Source organism: Sinocyclocheilus rhinocerous, unplaced genomic scaffold (genome assembly GCF_001515625.1).
Source record: "Sinocyclocheilus rhinocerous isolate Xijiao unplaced genomic scaffold, SAMN03320098_v1.1 scaffold1376, whole genome shotgun sequence".
NCBI lineage: Eukaryota > Metazoa > Chordata > Actinopteri > Cypriniformes > Cyprinidae > Sinocyclocheilus > Sinocyclocheilus rhinocerous.
The window spans coordinates 286,689-303,570 of NW_015646354.1; the positions used below are offsets into that span (position 1 = coordinate 286,689).

General features: G+C 36.8%; 1 protein-coding gene across 2 annotated transcripts in view; it reads left to right on the forward strand.

Annotated features, from left to right (window-relative positions):
* Positions 1–15,314, forward strand: part of LOC107707549 (GTPase HRas) — a 38,998-nt gene extending 23,684 nt beyond the window's left edge. Inside the window, exons 2-6 of one of the 2 annotated variants that reach the window (XM_016511615.1) lie at positions 4,579–4,720; positions 8,055–8,233; positions 11,205–11,364; positions 13,078–13,202; positions 14,626–15,314. In XM_016511615.1, the coding sequence (XP_016367101.1) occupies positions 4,610–4,720; positions 8,055–8,233; positions 11,205–11,364; positions 13,078–13,197 (570 nt within the window). In that variant the 5' untranslated portion in view covers positions 4,579–4,609 and the 3' untranslated portion in view covers positions 13,198–13,202; positions 14,626–15,314. The remainder of the gene's footprint in view (positions 1–4,578; positions 4,721–8,054; positions 8,234–11,204; positions 11,365–13,077; positions 13,203–14,625) is intronic. The other variant, XM_016511614.1, reaches the window with a different exon arrangement.
* The last annotated feature ends 1,568 nt before the right edge of the window (positions 15,315–16,882 follow it).

Consider the following 16,882-nt stretch of genomic DNA (forward strand, 5'->3'; position numbering starts at 1 on the left):
AATGGGAGTAGGTGGAACTGTTCATTAGGTAGTAAGATGTATCTCCTTAGAATTGTGAAGTACTCATATCTAGGCTATTACTATTAGGGATGGGTCATGGTTTTCAAATATTCAATTAGTTGTTTTAATTATAGAATATCGAATAGGTTGTGCGATTATTGTCTTAAAAAATTTCCCCATGTTTTCCGTGCTGATGCGGTGGTGACGCGTTCATGTGGCGCTGGCAATAACGCACCTAAATCTGTCAAAGACAACAGAAGAACACATTGTCTCACGCGCACACTGTAGACTTGCGTGGCATAAAAAAAGACTTGCGTAGCATATAATGGTTACAGTAACTTGGGACGATGTCAAATAAGAGCGCTGTGAGGACCACAAACTCCCCCGACTGGGTTAGAGGTGTATTCAGAAAGGCGCGAAAAACAAATAACGCGTTCTACAGAGCCACTAAAGAGACATGGTTAAAGAGCTTACAGAGTAAGGAGAGATGACTGATAGGATGATGGCGAATGATTTGCAGATCCTGAGCACCACTGACAAACATCTAATCTTCTAAAATGTGTGGTAAGTATTAGGGATGGGCGATATGGGCTTTAAAATATATCACGATGTTTCTGGTATTTATTACGATAACGATATCAATGACGGTAATTCAGGGAATCCTGTTTCTTTTAAGAAAAGAACGATAAGATATCGCCCATCCCTAGTAAGTACTGCCGAGTGCTGCTCTGTACATGTGATCGCGAATCTCGAAAGTGAAAGTAAAAAAACAAGCTCGCGTTCATAAGTGATTTCAATGCCCCGCATATTAATAATGACTGCCTGATGCCCGCAGTTTACAGTATACAGTGTAATTACTAGAGCCCGACCGATATGGGTTTTTCGGGGCCGATACCGATACCGATATTAGGATATACATAAACAATATATATACATAAACACATTTTTTGCAATGATCACTCAAATGTGGTGATCAAACACTTATAATGACGTGACAAAGATATATATACAATATATACAATATAAATTCACCTCTCGCGCACTTTAATGCCCTTTGTTTGTAACGTGTACGTTCCCTTGGAACTGGAATCATGGCGGAATTTCATGTGAAGTCCACTTCGCAGGGCACTTGCGGTCGAATAAGACAACGCTTGAATGCTGCGAAAGTGAAAGTGTTGACTGGTGTCACTATCTGGCGAACGCGCCGGCGGATCTCCACCAAATTCGGGGGATCCCTTCATCCACGAATTTGACCACCCGTAACTCCCGAACCCCGGGGGCTATCCGACGCGGGGGTGGTCTCATTCGAAAGTGGGCCTCTAGACATACACTCGATTCGCGTTCGAGAGGGTTCCTCGAGCTGAAGGGATCCCTCGAATTTGGTGCGGATCCGCCGCACCGTTACGGAGATATGGCCGTTCAACGTTTCAATGGTTTTCCATAGACTTAAGCCTTAAAGCGTTTCGTCCAGGTCGCCAGTAGCAAACAATGGAGCGCGCTCTGTTGGACAAACTAAGTAATTACACCATTTCAAGCATTTTATCTGCGTTATATGTTCTGTAAAAAAAATTTGTTATATCGGCGGCATTTATATACATAAACAATATATATACATAAACACATTTTTTGCAATGATCACTCAAATGTGGTGATCAAACACTTATAATGACGTGACAAAGATATATATACAATATATACAATATAAATTCACCTCTCGCGCACTTTAATGCCCTTTGTTTGTAACGTGTACGTTCCCTTGGAACTGGAATCATGGCGGAATTTCATGTGAAGTGCACTTCGCAGGGCACTTGCGGTCGAATAAGACAACGCTTGAATGCTGCGAAAGTGAAAGTGTTGACTGGTGTCACTATCTGGCGAACGCGCCGGCGGATCTCCACCAAATTCGGGGGATCCCTTCAGCTCGAGGAGCCCTCTCGAACGCCACCCTCCGCGCGTCGGTAGCCCCCCGGGATCGCTTGATACCCAACGATATAATTGCGACAGAAGATATTGAAGTATATTTTTCTTCACATCTCGTACCTATTCCCTTTAGGGATTCAGTTTTTCGAAATGGAAATGTCCTAGCCTTATAAGCAGTTGATTTATGCGAATCGATGAACCAGAGGACAAATATTTCAATCGATCGCTGAGGCATGGCACCGAAATGAGGCACCGAAATCTGCGTTCGGATTTGGTTCTAGTACATACCGGTTACATAGGTACCGGTGCCATATTGGTACCGGGTTTCGGTACCCAACCCTACTCACACTTCTGACTTTATTTCTCACAGATCGCTGGACTGTTATGTTAATAAGTGCCGTCATTCGGTCATGTTTATTATATTAATATGTTTCAGCACGTTACAATCATTATATGGCTTGAGTTAAGGTAGCCTATCTTCTGAATTAAACCGTTTATCACACAGATTGAAAGCGTGAATCCCGTCTCTCTCCATCTCTCTATGTTTATGGGTGTTTGTGCGTGCTTGCGGGGGAGGGGTGCGATTTTCAAATAATAATCGAATAATACCCAGCGATTTTCGAATATTATTTTTGCTTGGAATGCCCATCCCTAGTTTGGAATGACATTAGGGTGAGTAATTAAGTGAACTATCCTTTTAAGAGTGTTAAGAGTTCTTCCAACAAATGTAATTGGATTGTTTTATTGATTCGTTTGCTGGTTTTAGTTAAATTATAGCCTTGTAGTAATTGGTTCCTTTGTTTTAGTTAAATCGCGGCCACATTGTACTAATTTGGTGCCCTTGTTTAGTTAAGTCGTGGCCACGTTTTAACTAAAATAAGGGTATAAATTAAAAAGTTGTGGGAATGAATGCTTAATCTGTAGCGATGTTGACTTGTCATTTGCTGGATAAATAAATAACTCCTGTCAAATTAGGCAATACTAGACACTGACTTGCATTTCTCAGGAGCTGTCTTTTTCTTTGGAAATGCAGTTGTAATGAAACCACAGGACCTCACAGTCAGGAAAACAACATCAACCATCCGAAACCAGCTACATCCAGCCTATGATAATAAAACCAGTGAGGGACGGTAGCTGGATCACATTCAGAGTTAATGTTGTTTTAGACCGTGTTGAAACTTGAACTGAAACCCACAAAATGATCAGTTATCATAAAAAACTTGGAGCGCTGCAAGCTTGGGTCTTATTTCAAGTTCCAGAATGCTTTTCATATTTCATAGTTTATCTTCCTTGCAGTTCTGTGTGAGTTTGTTCACTGAATACTAAACAGTGGAATATGAAAGAGCATTCCAGATTTCTTTAGGATAAATTCTCCATGATTCTTGGTCTTGGTGGACGAAGGGGGTGTTTACACGACACCGTTTTTAACTAAACACTGAAGCGGTTTCATGTCTTTTGGCCGTTCTTTTAGACAACAACAGCATTTCCCTTACGAAAATTAACCAGAGTTTTATTATAGTAAAAGTATAGTAAGAGCTGTAGTTCTACCCCCACAAGATTGCGATGCGATACTGTTTGCGAATGTTTGTTGGAATGATTGTTTCGTTAAAAACATCGAATTGTTAAACTATGTTGCTAATGAGGGAACTTGCGATCATAGTTGGCTAACAATGCTTTTAGGAAAACCATCCCAGATTGGCTGTTCATTATGGAAGCCCATTTTCGCCAAAAATAAAAATTTAAATTATGAGTTTACATCTCACAATTCTGACTTTTTTTCTCAGCATTGCAGGATATAAACTCACAATTGTGAGATATAAAGTCAGAATAGTGGAATATAAACTCGCAATTGTGAGAAATAAGTAATTATTGCAAGATAAAAACTCTCAATTCTGACTTTTTCTTACAATTGTGAGTTTATATCACGCAATACTGACTTTATAACTTGCAACTATTTGTCAATTCTGAGAAAAAAGTCACAATTGTGAGATGTAAACTCGCAATTGTGAGAAATAAAGTCAGAAGTGTGAGATGTGAACTTTTTTTTATTCAATGGCGGAAACGGGCTTCCACAGTTCAGCTTTGCAGACTAGTACACAAGACAAAAAAACGGTGAAAGTGACAAAGCAAGCAAAATACGCAGCGCTGCTTTGTTTATGGTTTGTATATTCGCAGTCCTAGCACTTACAGTTTCCCTTTTTAGAGTGGCGCATACAAACTACTGCCACCTACTGGTATTAAGAGTAATTTCCTCTCAAGCAGGTGCAGAACATGCATACGTCATTGACTGTTGTCTTTGTGTTGTGTTCAAACATAACCAGTTGGCCGAGATGTAGTTGACATGAAGCGACACCACAGACAGCTTTCTTCACCGCTAGTTTGGTTTGCTGTATCTGGTCCTTAATATGGATGAAAAACTACAGCTTGTAATAATTTGCAGGCTTTAGTTAAAATGTAAATTTGAGAGAGTGAGACTTTGGACTTCTTATATGGTAATTTCAACAAAGCACCGCTGACAAACATTATGTTCTACGAATCCTTTCCTAAGGATACATTAAGGCCTGAAGAGGATCTTTGTCGTGTCTATAATAGAAATCGGTGAATCTGGATGCAGTGGGAGGTTTGTCTGTATTGATGGCGCTGCTGGTTTCTCCTCAGGTGTGGCGAGAGGTTGAAGAGGAGTGAAGGAATGACTGAATATAAGCTGGTGGTGGTGGGCGCTGGAGGCGTGGGCAAGAGCGCTCTCACCATCCAACTCATCCAGAACCACTTTGTGGATGAATACGACCCCACTATAGAGGTAACACTGTGTGTGTGTGTGTGTGTGTGTGTGCATTGAGTGATCTTATCCAGTAATATATACAGTATCAGCTATATATAAAATATCATCAGGACATTGTGGTTGATATCAATACATAATCAATAACTGTACTTTTTGTGTTTTTACCCTATCAGCTGCAGCTGTTAGACAGTTATAACTGATTTTTTTTTTGCCTATTTCTATTTGACAGTAATTTTATAATTCATGAAATATGATCATACTAATGATAATTAGGAACTGTAACAACATCATACAATAGTATAGTGCTCTGTCATATATCATTATAAAGGTCAGCAATGCTGTTGCAGATAGTTACAGTATTTTGTCCATGCAATAGGAGTTATGACCCAATGTTGTTTTGACCCCATGTTCTATGAAATATCTTTTTATTGTAGCTGCATTATTGTATTAGATTATTAGCTACACATTGTGTCGTCATCGTCTTTTTTCCATTTCATGACGGATGGCAGCCAGTGTTAAGGTGCAATACTGCCACCTACTGTGTTGGAGTGTCAACCAGTTACTGGCACTGGATTATTGCGGATAATCATACGATTGTTTTTGTATGTGCAATATTAACATCAATATTTCGCTTTTTAAATATCATGGTTATCGTCAATGTGACATCCCTAATCCACAGTATATCATGCTTTCTCGTAGGGCTGTAAAAATTCGGTAACTCTTTACAAATAGGGTTTCATACATTACCATTACTTAATTACATTAGTTAACACAAACTAACAACGAATACCACTAAAGCATTTATTAATCTTAATTTTAACTTTTTCAACAGTTATCAAATATCTGTTTATATTATTTAATGGACCTGAGCTAATATGAACTAACAATGAACAGCTGTATTTGTTTTAACTAACATTAACAAAGAATTTAATTTATAAATACTGTAAAAAAAAAAAAAATTATTACTCATTGATCTTAATGTTAAAAAAATAGCTGAATATTTAGTAAATTGAGTACATTTTCGGCAGCTTTTCATTTTTAGGTGAACTATCCCTTTATGTGAGTTAACTCATAGGGCTGGGTATCGATTCAGATTCCCGATTTTTTTATTACATTCAGTGAATATAGTTTTTAATACAAATGCTAAAACATTAACAGTAAACATCAGATTACAAATGGTGAATTAATAAAAAGAAATTAAGAACCACATGCCTGTATTTTAAACCTATTCTTTTTTTTGTAGAGGGTCCTTTTTTAAACGATAATAGGGCCCTATAAAATGTTCTTAATTTTTCTGGTAATCAGATGAAGGCATAAAACATTAATTAAATTTATCCTAATCAAATAAAAATTAAACCCTTTTATTTTTTGGCAAACAAAGTGCTGCACAACAGAGGTTTACTGTTAAAATTAAAAAGAAAACAGATGTGATTATTCCTTTAAAAATAAAGATTTATTAATATTTATTAGCAGTAGTAGCATTGAGTCTTAAGGCTGCTAAATAGTAATATATTCTGACAGTTTCTTAACGTTAAACTGAACTTTTATTTTGACGGGTTGCCGTGAAGAACTTGCAGCTGCTGTGTATGTGATATGACGGTAGTTTTCTCAAATTAAACAGTAAAATGCTAATGAAGTGACTCTCAGAGCAGCTGGAGATGACATTCATGTTCATATCATCATATAGTGAGACGGCAGAAGCTGAAAACACCGCGAGCGTCATCCACGCTTTAGTATGTGTGTAGTAAACAAAACAGTGCGCCCCGCCATTCATTCATTGCGGAAATCATGGCGCCTTATGCACGGTATCAAATGCTTCCGCAGATTTATAGTATTACTATAGCACTTCACCTGAGCATTGCGAATCATGCGTATGGCCATGATAAGCACTGAATGAATGACAGGCTTTCTGTTGTAACATCGCGCAAGGTAAATAAGGGTGACATCTAGTGGAGAAGACTAATGATAAAATTCATGTTAATCAGATCTTATTTTAAATGTGTGCTGAAATAAATACTGGAAAAGATCGATTCGCGGCTTTTGAGAATCGATATTGAATCGACGTCATAAAAAAAAAACGATTAATTGAAAAATCTATTTTTTTTTGCCCAGCCCTATTAACTCACATAAACTTAAAAATGAAAATCTGTCATTAATTACTCACCCTCATGTCGTTCCAAACCCGTAAGACCTCCGTTCATCTTTGGAACACAATTTAAGATATTTTTGATGAAGTCCAAGAGCTCTCTGACCCTCCATAGACAACAAGGATCCAGTGCCATTTTGGAGAGTATCCACTGAACGTAAACGACGTATGCATCGTATGTACGCGGATACGTTGTTAACGCTTTGATCTGAACGAAAACAACGTATCTGCGTACATATGATGCATACGTTGTTTACGTTCAGTGGATACTCTCCAAAATGGCGCTATAGGGCGCAACGAATTGTTGAATAAAGTCGTTATTTTTGTTTTCTTTGCGCACAAAAAGTATTCTCGTAGCTTCATAAAAGTACAGTTGAACCACTGATGTCACATAGATTATTTTATCGATCTCCTTACTACGTTTCTGAGCCTCCTCGTGTAAGGATCCTTGCGGTCTATGGGAGGGTCAGAGAGCTCTCGGATTTGATCAAAAATATCTTAATTTGTGTTCCGAAGATGAACGAAGGTCTTACGGGTTTGGAACGACATGAGGGCGAGTAATTAATGACAGAATTTTCATTCTGGGGTGAACAAACCTTTTAACTAATGGAACCTTTTGTTCGATTTGATTCTGGTACATCCTTAGCTTTCTTGTACTGTACGTTATGCTTTACTAAACTGACCAGTGGTCCGTCTCTTCACTATATCTCACAACATCACTGGGCAATAAATAAACTCCAGCCCTACCATTCACTGATTCAGTCTGTGTGTTTCTCCACACACTCAGTGTCAAATAAACCGCAGGAGTTTCCCCTCGGCCTGCATTTGCTCTCAGTGTGAGGGTTGTGTGTGTGTGTGTGTGTGTACGTGCTTCTACACGTCCCTCGCTCTCTCTGTCCTCTTTTCCCGCCACGCCCGTCTCTGGACAAACAATGTCCTTTTTATGGCTCAATCGCTGTGCGCTAACACACATGTGTCTGACAGGACACAACTCAACCATCTCCACTGTCTGTTTACTGTTTCAGTCCCTGTCGCTTTGTCCCCAAAGTCCTTTATTTGGCACATTTAAAAAAAAAAAAAAAGAAATTCAAATCATGTCCATGTGTGTGAAATAACTGAAGCTAATTGGCTACTGAGTAAGAAATAAACAAGAAATGGTGAATGAAAATGAAGGCAGGCTTGAGTTTGGTGTTGATTTGTCTGCAGGACTCCTACAGGAAGCAGGTGGTGATTGACGGGGAGACATGTCTCCTGGACATCTTGGACACTGCAGGTCAGGAGGAGTACAGCGCCATGAGGGACCAGTACATGAGGACAGGAGAGGGCTTCCTCTGTGTGTTTGCCATCAATAACACCAAGTCCTTTGAGGACATTCATCAGTACAGGTGTGTGTTTGAAAATCAGCTGTCAGGCTGAAACGTTTTGTCTCTGTTTGGAATTTCTCCTCAAAATATCTCTTCAATATCCTTTGCATTTCTTCAATTTTATCTTGAAGCAAGAAAATGGATATCAGAAAAAAAATGTGGTTGAAAAAACATTATTATTATTATATTTTTTTTTTTTGCTATGGTAACTTTAAGACTTTTATATGTAAATAACTTCTGTTATGATTGGCTAACCTTTTTGTTATGATTGGCTAACCTTTTTTCAATTACAAGGGCAAATGTCATTGTGTTTTGGTTGTGATCATGTTTGAAAATGCTGTTTATAAGCGCAGTCACATTAGCAAAATTTCAGCTCATTTTTTGTAAGCAAAACCGGTCCATTGCCTTTGGCTAGCAATGTTTGAAGCACAGGTCACAGAAGTCATATTTAAACCAAGCAGCTTTCTATTGGTCATTGCGAAACATTTGCGAAATCTGAGTTTCACATGAAATTCCTAATTGCATAGTTTTATATAGCCTCCTGACTACCAGGGAAAAAATTGTTTTTTGTGAATTTAGGTTTTTTTTTTTCATGTCATTACATTGTTTAGAGCATACGGAAAAAATTGAAAAATAAAATTTTAGAAAAATTATATTTTATTCATATGTTATGCTACGTCCTCTGTAGAGAAAAGTCATGTTTTTTTTAAAATAAAAATACATGAATAAACATGAAAAGGCAAAAACAGTGGGATTTTTGTTTTAATCACAAATCAATTTGTATTTTTTATACCAAACTTTATATAAAGATGATTCTCAACTATGTTATATGTAATATTTCATAGAAATTTCTCTCCCTATTCATTTGTTGTGTCTCCCAAAATGCCTAATAAACATGCTTTATGTCCTGGTGTCCTCTACAGTGGACATGTGTGAAACTGATATTTTTGATTTGAAACCCCATAACGTTTTCCTGAGATGTTGATTTATGACAAACAATTTGAAAATGAGTCCTATTTCCATAAGAAAAATATTATCATATTTCCATAAGAGTGTTACACTTGATCACTAAATTAATGTCAGCCGTTTTTAAAGACCAAGGAGAAGGAGTGGTCATGGTCAAACATCCAATCATTTGGTATCTCTGAAATGCCCTGAATGTGCTCTGTACAGGACATCCAGACTTAAAACTGTGGCATGTGAGGTCTCAGAGAAATCGCTAAAAACGAATGTCCTCTACAGAGGACAAACTAGTCAGGAGGATAGAGATTACTAGATTTCGCACTTGTAAATTCACTGAAATTTTCATTTATTTACACAGTACATTAAAATTATTTATCTAATTTTTTTAAAAATCTCATTATCCATGATGCAACCTGTCAAGAATAAGTTCAGGTTGTATTTCATGCCAAAATCAAAAGACAAAAATAAGAAATTATATTTTTATTAAAGAAACTGAAGAATATTTTTAGACCATTACGATTTGTCACATTATTTTCATGACATGAAACACCAATTTTTATTACCATAATGCACAAAATCTCTTTCTCATTACTGCACTCTGAACAAAAGTAATGATATATTAGTTAAAAAGCAAAGTATTCATACATCACGGAAGTATTTGTTGTACTGCTTTCAAATTAATTTAGAAAAATGCACTTTGTATAATTAATGTGTATATATAATTTTTTAAAACATTTGTATTATTTATTTATTATATATTTATTTTATATATTTTATATACGTATATGATTTAAATTATAATTAAAGTTGAGAGAAGAGATGTCATTGCAAAGGAAATTATTTTGATTAAAGATTACAAGGGCACATGAATTAAAAAAATAATAGTGTGCATGAAAACATCGTTTATAATAAACAATATACCATAAAATTAAGAATATTCATTTTTTATTTCTTGGTGACTTTAATGCTATCTGTCTTAATTTCTTTCTTTCTTTCTTTCTTTCTTCCTTCTCATTTTGGTGTGAAATATGACCTGGAATAAAAAATTTTAGTTACTACGGCCAAGAGCCAAAACTGCAAATTACACAAAGAAGTGTATGTTATGTGAAATGTTATGTGAGCCCATCAACCCTGTGACCCCTGAAATCATGTTAGCATTGATTCTGATTCAGATCCTGAAATTGCATCTTTGCCAGGGCATCCGTCGCAAAATATTCAGTATTTGTGCTTGAGAGGACAGCAGAAAGTGAGATGGAGTATGATGGTGCAGTGCCAGTGAAATCGATCCCAACTCAATTAGACTAAAGGAGAGCGAGAGAGAGAGAGAGAGAGCGAGCGAGAGAGAGAAAGAGAGAGCGAAAGAGAGAGAGAGAGAGAGCGAGAGAGCTTTCAAGGACATGAAAGGAGAAAGCAAAAGGAGGATAACTGGATTACATCCATCTGTTTGCTGTTTGTGGGTAATGGGGTCTAGATAATGTATTTTAATACATGAAGTACAGTACAACATGGGGAATAGTAGTGCACTGTTTAATATCAGACGCAGATGGCAGTTGATAATCAGTTTGCATTATATATACACTATCAGTCAAAAGATTTTTAAATGTTTTTGAAAAAAGTCTCTTATGCTCATTATTATTAATGAGCACCAATAATAAGCAGCAAATATATTAGAATGATTTCTGAAGGATCATGTGACACTGAAGACTGGAGTTTTGTGTGTTGTGTGTTTTGTTGCTTTAAATGCTTGAGCTCTTTAAAGCCGGATGGATTCTGATTGGCTGTCATTGTTTTTATCATTTCAACTGGAAAAAAAAACACTTTTAATGTGATTTTAACGGTATCTCTCCTCTGTGTCATTATCATTATAGTTTTTGTGTGGATTTCCCAATCCTCAAAGAGCGATTTTTAAAGCATTATAGTTATCATTGTTGTCTTTGGTGAGAACGGACATTTAGTTTGCTAGAGCTGTCATATTGAACTTCGTACAGCACTGGTTGTGTTTGAGCGTGACGCTTTGTGTTGCTCTCAGGGAACAGATCAAACGGGTGAAGGACTCGGATGACGTGCCCATGGTGCTGGTGGGTAACAAGTGCGACCTCCCGGCCCGGACGGTGGACACACGGCAAGCACAGGAGCTCGCGCGCAGCTACGGGATCCCCTTCATCGAAACCTCAGCCAAAACACGACAGGTCAGTCAGTTTCTGACAGGCATTTAAAGAACAAAATTTCCTAAAGTATAGTCATCTGAGTAAACTGTGTCCAAAATAACTGACCCACCTACAATACAGTATTTCTGACTCGGTTTACTTCAAATCTTTTTTTGTTCTTTGTTTTTGCTTTGCTTTGTTTTGTGTTTTTAGTTTTGCTTTGTTTTGTGTTTTTTTTTAGCATTGCTTTGTTTGTTTTTTTAAGCTTTGTGATGTGTTTGTTAGCTTTTTTTTTGCTTTTTGTTTTTGTTTTTTTCTGCTTTTTTTGTTGTTTTTTTTGCTTTTTGGTTTTGCTTTGTTTTGTGTTTTTGTTTTTTTTAGCATTGCTTTGTTTTGTTTTTTAAGCTTTGTGATGTGTTTGTTTGTTTGCTTTTTTTTTGTTTGTTTTTTTCTACTGTTTTTTTCTTTTTGGTTTTGGTTTTGTTTTGCTTTGTTTTGTGTTTTTTAAGCTTTGTGATGTTTGTTTGTTAGCTTTTTTGGTTTTACTGTGTTTTTTCCCCTTTGTTTTTTTTCTTTTCTTTGTTTGTTTGTTTTTGTTTTTTAAGCTTTGTGTTGTGTTTTTGTTTGTTTGCTTGCTTTTTTTTGTGTTTGCTTTTTTCTACTGTGTTTTTTTTTTTGCTTTTTGGTTTTGTTTTGCTTTGTTTTGTGTTTTTTGTTTTCTCAGGGGTCTCGGGTTTTATAAGTTTATGGTTCTGGAAGATTCTTTGGATTTACAGCATTTAGTACATATTCACTCACACACACACACACACACAATCACACTCACACACACACACACACTCTCACAACACACTCTCTCTTATTCACTCACTCACTCACACACACACACACACACACACACTCTCTTATTCACTCACTCACTCACACACAGACACGCACACACACACATAGACACACACACACACTCACACTCACTCACTCACTCACTCACTCACTCACTCACTCACTCACTCACTCACTCACTCACTCACTCACTCACTCACTCACTCACTCACTCACTCACTCACTCACTCACTCACTCACTCACTCACTCACTCACTCACTCACTCACTCACTCACTCACTCACTCACTCACTCACTCACTCACTCACTCACTCACTCACTCACTCACTCACTCACTCACTCACTCACTCACTCACTCACTCACTCACTCACTCACTCACTCACTCACTCACTCACTCACTCACTCACTCACTCACTCACTCACTCACTCACTCACTCACTCACTCACTCACTCACTCACTCACTCACTCACTCACTCACTCACTCACTCACTCACTCACTCACTCACTCACTCACTCACTCACTCACTCACTCACTCACTCACTCACTCACTCACTCACTCACTCACTCACTCACTCACTCACTCACTCACTCACTCACTCACTCACTCACTCACTCACTCACTCACTCACTCACTCACTCACTCACTCACTCACTCACTCACTCACTCACTCACTCACTCACTCACTCACTCACTCACTCACTCACACACAGACACACACTCACTCTCACACAAACACACACACACAGAGGGTGTGTTGTATAACACTGCAGGGAATGACTCACTGCCGCTTTGTGTTACTCAGACCTTAATGGCGTCTGGTTTGTTACTGATTTGTGAGATGTGTGTGAGTTTCCCGAGTCTCTCGATAGCACCAGCATTGGTTGGTGTTTCTCCTGGTGTGTGTGCAGGGTGTGGAGGACGCGTTTTACACGCTGGTGCGAGAGATCCGTCAGCACAAGATGAGGAAGCTGAACCCTCCGGATGAGAGCGGACAGGACTGCATGAGCTGCCGCTGCGTCGTGTCGTGAACCAGGTGCCAAAACACCCAGACTGACGAGACACCGCTAACACAATGACATAACACGCCGGAAACGAGTCCAAATAAACCACAAATCAACACTAACAATCACAGAATTGCTGAGAAATGCCTCTTGAAAGGCCAGCACTTGTGAGAGAGAAATATTACATTTATGTATTTATTGGTGGTGTTTGTTTGCTAAAGCAAGCATCACTGTTACTCTTATTGTCACTTTTTAGTAAAAAATATTTTATAAATGTACATGATGGGATTTATGAACACCGCCATTCAAAAGTACAATTATTTTAAATGTTTTTTAAAGGATCTTCTGCTATTTCTGCTATTTAAAAACAAAAATATAACATTATAAATGTCTGTACGGTCTTTTTTGATCAATTTAATGCACCCTTGCTGAAGAACTTGATACTTTCATTAAAAATAAAAAAAATTCTACTCACCAGAAACTTTTTAACAATAGTGTAATTCACCTCAAGAAGTCTATACATTTCTAAATATATATGTAATTTTTTAAATATCAATGTTATTGTATTTGTGTTTACTTATTTAAAATTAATTATTCTTAACAATAATAATCATTATTATTATTCGTAGTATTATTGTGTAGTCACTTGAAAAAAACTTCTTTAGCTGATAACATGACTGTATAATAAAAAATAATAAAAAGTCATGCATTAATTTAGCATCCATTGTTTTCTTAAAACTTAAAAAAAAACAGTGTTTCACTAAAAGTTTGTGAAATATGAATGATGTTAATTATAATTATTATTATTTTTGGCATATCATATGTGATATTTACTGTTTATTTATATAAATAAAAACAATATTTATATAGAGACTTTTATAACAATTAACAAAAATCGAGTTTTTATTACTGTAATATATGCATATTATTATTACATTTTAAAGTTTATACATTATAATTGTGTTTGTTGTACTGACTTTAATTTATTAATAAAAATACATATAGATTTCAAAAAACTGTTTTTCATTTTATAATTTTCTGAATTATGAATTGTTAATTATATATATATATACACACACACACACACACACACACACACACATATATATAAAATAATATTTATATATAGAATTTTCATGACCAACACGAATTGAGTTTTTATTACTGTAATATATGCATATAATTGAATTTTAAAGTTTATACATTATAATTGTATTTGTTGTACTGTACTGGCTTTAATTTATTAATAAAAATAGATATAGATTTTTGTAAACTTCAGTAAATAATTCTGTAAAAATGTATTGCAATACTGGAAAGAAAAATTAAACGAAAAAGTAAAACAGTCAGACACATTATGGTATTTTTGTCATTACATTAATGAGAATTGGCAGCAAAATGACACAAATTTTATTGGTACAAAAAAAGCAAAGCATGATTTTTCTGTTGATTTTGCAGTGATATATGACGCAGATCTTGACCTTCCTGTTTTCTGGTCCTCAGCTGACGGGAGAAGTTTACCCATGGTTCTGTGCGGCAGACTGGACCAGAGAGGGAAGACGTGGCGTCTCATCTGAAAGCGCGCCAGGCCTCCTGCGTAACGAACATTAGCGATAGGACCGGTGACCTCTCTGGACTGATAAACACCACTAATGACTGACTCCTTTCTCCTCTTGATTTGTGGCCCCAGTCTGCTAACGCTGGGCGCCTCTGTGGATTTCTGCTGAATTATTGTTCTTGAAGTCTCGACACTGGTCTGAAACGGACTCGGCACGTCACATGACCTCAGCGTCTCACACAAACCTTCCTCCGCTCCGACGGACCGACTGGACACTAGTGACCTCATCCCTCGACCCCCGTCCCGCCGCAGCCGCACCTCACGGAAAGCATATATATATATATATATATGTACTGTATATATATATATATATACTGTATATATATGTGTGTGTGTTCTTGTCTGTCGAAAAGAGCGGAAACTCTTGTTTTTTGCTTGACGTGCAGGTTGTTTTAACGTAACGTTTGTGGAGATCAAACGGGAGCATTAGTTCTGTGTGCTGGTAAATGTGTGTGTTACGAACGAGCGTTTCCATTAGAGAATTAAACAGGCCGACTGAATTTTCCAAAATAAAAACTCACGAGTTGTTTGAAGAAGCTTGTGTTTGTTTTGAAATTCTGTCTGTGGAAATCTTATGATATTTAAAAGATAGTTCCTAACAGTTACCTCAATAAACTTTAAAAAAAAAAAAACTTTACAATGTAGAAACTAGTGCTGTCAAACGATTAATCGTGATTAATCGCATCCAAAAGTTTTTGTTTACATAATACATATGTGTTTATTTATTATGTATATATAAATACACACGCTTAAAGTATATATTTTGGAAATATTTACATGTATTTACATTTATATGTTTATATTACACATTTTATATTATATATATATATAAATATATTTAAAGCTGCAGTCCGTACGTTTTGCCTCTTTGTCGCCATCTCTGTTTGAAAACCTGGAATTGCAGCTGTGTGCTGAATTATCTAGTTTGCGTGGGTTGTTCTCCGGCACGGCCCCAGCATGGATGAATCTAATGTTCTGAAGAGTATGTGTGGCAGTCAGTCACCGCACCGGTGTGGATATTTACTAGAGGTCGACCGATAGTGGATTTTGCCGATACCGGTCCAAGATGGCGCCGACGCTGATGGCTGCCTCCGTGGCGTGCTCCGCAGTTGTTTTTATGTTTTTGTTAGTTTGTCCTGTCTTTAGTTATATCCCTGCTGTTTGACAAACATAAGTGGGGAGATAATAGCACCCCCGTGTGGCTGTTTAGTGGATGGTTAATGTATTATTTAATAATTACAGGGTTTTTTTCAACTGCTTACACAAAATCTTTACTTGTCGTCACACAGTTTCTGAAAGCTGACACTCAAACAGCAGAAGCACACACCAAATCTGCAAAACCATATTTCTAATTCTCAGCCTTTGGATCAGTTTTCAATTTTATAAAACACTTTTTGCAAAACACAACACAATTCTCTATATAACACACAAAAATCTAACAGGAATTAATATTATGGCAAACGGTTTTGCAAATGTTTGCTTTTGAGATGTGTTTGTGATATTTTGAATGCAGTGCTTCATTTTGCGAAAGATGTGAGGCATTTTGTGAGTGCAATTCTTAGATTTGTGTGTAAAGTTTTGGAAAAAAAGAGGCAAAGTTTTGAAAATGTGTGTAAGCAGTTGAAACAAACTGTAATAATATGGGCATTGAAATATTACTGTCAGAAGTTTTTTTTCCCTCTTTTTTGAGTCTCTTCTTCTCACCAAGGCTGCATTTATTTGATCAAAAATACTTTAAAATAGTGAAATATTATTACAATTTAAAAGAACCATTGTCTATGTGAATATATTGTAAAATGTAATTTATTGCTGTGATCAAAGCTGAATTTTCAGCATCATTACTCCAGTCTTCAGTGTCACATGATCCTTCAGAAATCATCACATAAGTGCAGCTTTGGTGAGCAGAAGAGACTTATTTAAAAAACATTACAAATCTTACTGATACTTTTGACCGTGTGTGTGTGTGTTTCTCTCTCTCTCTCTCTCTCTCTCTGTTTGTGTGTGTGTGTGTTTCTCTCTCTCTCTCTCTCTCGCTCTCTCTGTGTGTTTGTTTGTGTGTGTGTGTGTGTGTGTGTGTGTTTCTCTGTGTGTGTGTGT